At 42.5% G+C, this 6,296-nt stretch overlaps 1 protein-coding gene across 1 annotated transcript in view; it reads right to left on the minus strand.

Annotated features, from left to right (window-relative positions):
- The window catches only part of ASTN1 (astrotactin 1), a gene marked incomplete at its 5' end in the record, with an annotated part of 375,021 nt that overhangs the window by 240,640 nt on the left and 128,085 nt on the right, over positions 1 to 6,296 (minus strand). Inside the window, one exon of the mRNA XM_027776744.1 lies at positions 292 to 479. Coding sequence (XP_027632545.1) covers positions 292 to 479 — 188 coding nt within the window. The remainder of the gene's footprint in view (positions 1 to 291; positions 480 to 6,296) is intronic.

The following is a 6,296-nucleotide window of genomic DNA, read 5'->3' on the forward strand; positions in this document are numbered from 1 at the left end:
TTTTTTTTTTAAATAACTATTTAATTTTATGTAATTATTATTATTATTATTATTATTCAATTTGCTATAGGGCATGTGCATTCACCAGAGAGAAACAGAGAGAGAAAGTGAGAAAGCAAGCCGCCTAGTCTGGGACTTGAACCACAGTTTGCCATGTGTGAGTCCAAGACCTCAACCACCATGCCATCTGCTGGCCCCCTAGAGTTAAGTTTTATAAAGACACATCTATGGCACCAAGACTCTTAATGCCAAGGTGGTGTGGCCCAAAACACTAAGTTCTATGGCTCTTACCATGACAGAGATGTGGAGTATCCTCAGCTCCTCTTCTGCTGACTCATGCTGGGGTTCTTCGGTTGGGTCTTGTCCAGGGAGACTTGGGGCACCATCTTGGTGATGGATGTGAAAAAGCAAAGTGCCATTTTCCAGCCATTGCTGCCTCCAACGCACCAGAGGGATGTCCTCTGTGTTTCCTGAGATCTCTAGAGAAAAAACATCAAAGACATAGATGAGAATTTGGACTGGACCAAGGTTTTCATCTTCTTCCCAGTCACAGGTACCAATTAGCCAGAGTTATTTGAAGGCAACCAAGAACTCTAAGTGTAATAGGTCAGACTACCTGCTGCTCTAAACCTCACAGAAGGGAAGAGACCCTGAGAGGAAGAATATTATCCTCCATAGGTCTTTCCACCATGAATCTAGTGAGTTAGGCTCTCACCCATTGAGAAAAATACCAAGGTGAAAATTCAAGTTCTTCCGCTTATTTCTATGATCAATAGCATCCTTTACACAGCACAGTTTGAATACCTGATAACCCCCCGAGGTAAATACAAGGTTGTTTGCCTCTTGTAAATTTGAAAGCGTGAGTTCCCCCGCAATTACTCCTAGACACACCAGTGAATCTACTGAGGAGAGAGTTGGTAATTGCTGTGCAGAGAACTGGCATTTATGAAATAGTCCTGGGAGGTTACTGCAGAGCAGCTGGGGCCGACAGGTTATTTCTAAAACCACAATCATTTGCTGCATAGTCCACTGGAGATGTTTGATGGCTTACTGTGACAGGTAAAGTAATGTTTTAATTCCCTTTAATTTTTCTCTTCTGCTTTGCAGAGCAAAGGTGGTGTACATGAGGAGGGTGGTAAAGAATTGGCCCTATCATGGCCATAAACACTCACCTGCCTCTCCAGGCTCTGAGTCAAGGAACTGGATTACCATCAAGAATGTGAGGGGAGGGGGAGGTTAATAGCAAAACACTGAAAACCTACTATGCCCTTTACACTGTAGTAGGTGCTAAGCTGGTATTGCAAAAACACACAGTGGAAGTCCCTCTCTCTCTTATATGCCTAAGAAATAGTAGAGCAAAGCTTTGACACATCCCACAGTAGACACACCTGGTTAACCCAACTGTTCTCAAACTTAATTAGCCCCCAGTACATTTTTTCCTTAACAACTATTACCACACTAGGGAACTAGTATCCTGCTAAGCACACTTTAACAAACCATTGCTTTATAACATTTTGTTTGTTTGTTGTGTAAAGTCATGGTTTCTGCTCCTGAAATTTACCACCTTTGACCAAAAGAAAAAAAAATTGCATAGACATAAAAAAGATTTAATAAGACATATTTAGAATGTGTTCTCATCAAGTACCAAAACCATAAAGAGGAAAGCAATTTTAAATATTTATGGAGTTTTTAAATACCTTTCACTATTTGTGAGAAGGCACAAATGATGTTTTTTTTTTTTATTCATTCATTTATTCAGAAGACATACACTGGGTTTGTATCATGCAGTAGGCCCTATTCTGGGCTCTCAGACACTATCTCAATATGGGCCTCTGCAGGTTCTTTGAAAGAGCCTTCTGTGAGGCAGTTTGGAAGTATTATACCAGGTACAGAGCAAAGAGTGGTGGGAAACATAGTAGGAAAGATGGACTCTGGCCTGAGCAGGGGGTGGCGGCAGGGGAGTAAAAGTGGTCATCTCAGGGGAAGATGAAACTAATGCTAGGTCTCGAAGGTGAGCAGATGTTCTTCCAAGATGCAGAGAGCCAGGGAAAGGATGTTCAGGCTCTAAGAGGAGAATAAGGAGGAGAAAGAAGATGGCCCCCTCAGGGTAGTTTGGTGAGAAAGTTTTGTTTGAGCCATTGATCATTAGCCTGTCCCTGAAAGACAGGATAGGATTTCCTATCTTGTCCTGTCACCCCACAGGCCAGGGAGAAGCATGACCTCAAGAATGTGAGGGGGGGTTAGGAGCTACTGCCAAGACAAAATAGTCAAAACACCCTTTATACTTACCCCCTCTCCCTAACTGTCTGCAGGACTCAGTTGTCTGCTGGATTGGTAAGATGATGTGACAGGCACAGATAGCCAGGAAGCTTCAGTGGGGAGAGTGCATGAGAAGAGACCTCCTGCACCCCATCCCAGGTTTTCCACAGACACAGTCCCATTTGTTAAGTGAGGCAGAGACATAGGCTTAAGTTCACCTTTCCTTTAAGGAGGTTTTTCCAATTTTCAAGAAGGGAGAAACCCTGGGCAATCTCCAGGGTGTTTGCTTAGAGCAGGAGCAGCTGTGTGACACTTCAGCTCAGGCCCACCATTACCAACCCCACCGGGCACTTATCCGCCCAACTACTACTCCTGGCTGCACCAGAAGACTCCTCTTGGGAAACACCCTTCCCCCAAGTCCTGTCCTCTCATTGCAGAAGAAACCAAACCTTGTCTCCTGAACATACAAATCACAAGCAGTCCAGTTCCTAATAGAGTACCTAATGGCATCATTAAATCACCCAGAGTGACACACAGCCAGCCCCCTGCTCGCACCCGCTCCAACTCTGCCAGGGATTTATTCCACACACATCTCAGCTGCTCAGCCCTTCCTGTAACTATTCGGAAGGATCTAGCACCTCATACTTCTAAATCGCTTAGCAAACCGGATTTCTATTTCCCAGGGGATCCTCATCAACTAGGTCAGGCTCATTACCTCTGTTTTAACTGTGGAAGCAAAGACGAGGAAGTACCTGGACCAAGGTCACCCCAGTCTGACACAGAACAGCGACTGAGAGGAATGAACTATTAGAACCTCTTGACCTCTAATACATGCACCAATGACACAACCTTGGAACATGCACAGAGAGGAAACACTTGAGGAAAAAGGTCATGTGGTCTTTTTGGAGTGTTGATGCTGCAATATTGCATTTTTTTGTATGAGGTCTTAGTATCCTATGACTTCTTTTGAAATTGAGATATAGTTCACATATCATAAATTCACCCTTTCAAAGCATATAATTCAGTGATTTTTAGTTTATTCAAAAGTTGTATACCCATCACCATTGCCTAATTCCAGATCGTTTCATCAGCTCGTAAAGAGGCTCTATACCCATTAGCAGTTTAAGACATTATAGGAGGGAGAAGGTGCTCTGTTCTGGGGTCTTAGCAGTAGTGACCCCAAGGAAAGGCAGGTATGTGGGGGTGTTTACAAACTGCTCCCACGGGGAGGTGTGCTGAGAGCACCTAATCTCTGGTCTTGGCTTCCAAGCCAGTCCCCTGAACCTCCCTGTGAATTAGTCCTACCCATCCCTTTGGACAGTGGTATCATGGTTCTGCCTGAACTAGACTCACCACAGAGGACAAAGGATAAAGGACAGAAAGTACAGGCCTGCCAAAGGCACCCGTTTGTTTTTAGTTTCAAGATAATTACAGAGTGATAGTTTCTTCCTTGGCTATTTTTCCTCTCTCCTGGCAGGATCTGACACCCAAGAGCTAAAATGCTAAACCAAGACCTTATTTACTTATGCTGTACCTGGCCTGGATCAACCAGTGAAAAATCACATAGGGCACAGTACATGTCTAGTGAATTTCTTTGCCAATAGGACTGAGATCAGAACTTGCATCATCAATGTATTGTCTTGTTCTGGGTGTTGGCTGAATATCCCAAGGAAAGGAAATGCTCACAAATTGCTTTACCAATGCAAGTCAGCCCTGAGGCTCCCAAGGAGTGAATTTGGGAGGTGATAAAATAGGTACTCCCCTCAAAGGCTATCTAAGGATTGCTGATAAAGCCCAGACAGTACCTTTGTCACAATGTACTAAACACAAGTGCCAACGGGAGCCTCTGTAATCACCTCAAAATACCACAGGTGGCACGAACATTGTGGGGCTGAGATTTCCGGAAAGTAGGGTGGTTCTGACATTTGGCATGTTCACAAACCTCACATCCCTCCACAACTTCTAAAATCCTGAAACTACCAGGAATACACAGAAACCAGGGTGCCATTTAGTCCTATATACAATGAATAATTTTGGAGCATACTATATTTCCTATAGTCAGCAAACTGTGTGTTACATGGTCCCTGCTCTCAAGGAGCTTTTAACCTAGTGGGAAACACAAGATATAGCCATGAATAAGTACTCTGCACAGGAATACCTGTGTGAGAGAGAGGACGGGACTTGGTTGGGCATAAGCAGATGGAAGGGAACAAAGTTACAAAAAAAGAAATTAGGGAGGTAATTCCAGATGAATAGAACAGTGTGTACAAAGGAACTGAAGGATAGTCCATATTTGTGGGCACAAAGAAGTCTGGTTAAGCTGCAGTAAAGAGGATATGGAGAATAGCTAAGGACTAAGGCAAAAAATAAATGTTAGTGTTAACTGTGCAAGTTGTGAATGTTACTTTAAGAATGCAGAGACAGGCCCGGCTCTGTAATGTTGGAAGCCATATGTGAGATTGGGGTTTAGTTTCCAGGTCAACCCGACACATTTGTGTGCCTGTGATCCTAGCTGGCTGGGAAGGCTGGGAGAGGATTGCGACCTAAGACTTTATCAATGGTCCCTGTCTCTCTAAATAAATAAATACTACCATATGATCCAGCAATCCCACTCCTTGGTATCTACCCAAAGGACAGAAGAATTCTTCATTGGAAAAATGCTTGCACATCGATGTTTATTGCGGCACTATTCATAATTGCTAAGTCATGGAACCAACCCAAATGCCCCCATATAGAGGAATGGATTGAAAAACTGTGGCACATATACTCTATGGAATACTACTCAGCCATAAAAAAAACAACAAAACCCTGGCTTTTGACAGAAAGTGGAAGAATATGGAAGATTTACTGCTGAGTGAGGCAAGCCAGGCTATGAAGGAGAGACATTGTATGTCCCCATTTAGCATATACTGAATGTCTGCACTCTATGACTGAAACTGATTGACTAATGGTTGTACAAACACAAGAAATGGCTGTGGATGGCAGATGAGGTGTATGTGGAGGAGTGGGGCCTAATGAAGGACATTTGGAGAAGGGATACAGAGGTAGAGCATTGACGGATGGGGAGGTGTGGTGTTATCGGTTGAAGATATTTTGATCAACAGGACTGGGGAGAAATGTTCACATATTGAAATGCTCACATTGTAAGCTAAACAATGTGATTGAATGTATATACAAAATTAAATTAATTAATTTTAAAAAAAAGTTTGTGGGAGGACTGGTAGGTGACATGGTGGTTAAAGGTGCTGGATTCCCCCATGACCGACCAGTTTGAGTCCTGGACCTGGTAGCTTGCTTTCTCACTTTTCCTTTCTCTCTCTCTGGTCAAATTAAAAAATAATAATAACAAATAGAATTAAATAAATAAGTTTTTAATAATAAATAAATAAATAAATAATCTAAAAGTTCAGAGGTAATAGAAAGTTGTCCATGATTTCATTGAGCAAAGAAGTAACCTAAACCATGATTTAGAATGATCAGGAGGACCCAGAAAGAGAATGGCAGACAAGCCAGACTCAGTGTGGGTCTCAGTGTGACTCTGGTCATAGATCCTGCAGTGACTGAAACAGTGAAATGAGACTCAGGACTCCTAGGCATAGTCTCAAGGGTTTTAAATGAGTTGCTTTGCTTTGAGTATAAAGATCAGTGTAGATGAACTTCATGATTTTTTTCTATCTTTGACATCTCATTATTCTAAGTACAAAAGAGTATGCTTCACATGATCACCTATAAATATGACAAGTTCAATGTCTCAAACAATATCAGACCTTATCTCAAGTCTAAACTGTGCTCTCCTTTCTCTTTGCATTTAGGGTAGATAATTTGGGAGGATTTAATCAGACTCTTCAAGAGCCAGGACCATCTTCACACTGAACTTTGGGGTGGTGAAAAGACTTTCCTTCATGCTGTTACATATATGTGGTTTCTAATAAGGAAACCTAAGAGCTTCTGCATGCTATAGAGAACTGGAATGATGGGACTTCGGGCAGGGAGAGTCATAGCAAAAAATAATCTGGGATGGGAAAAGGTACAGGGAA

Source organism: Tupaia chinensis, unplaced genomic scaffold (assembly GCF_000334495.1).
Source record: "Tupaia chinensis unplaced genomic scaffold, TupChi_1.0 Scaffold000710_1, whole genome shotgun sequence".
NCBI classification, from domain to species: domain Eukaryota; kingdom Metazoa; phylum Chordata; class Mammalia; order Scandentia; family Tupaiidae; genus Tupaia; species Tupaia belangeri.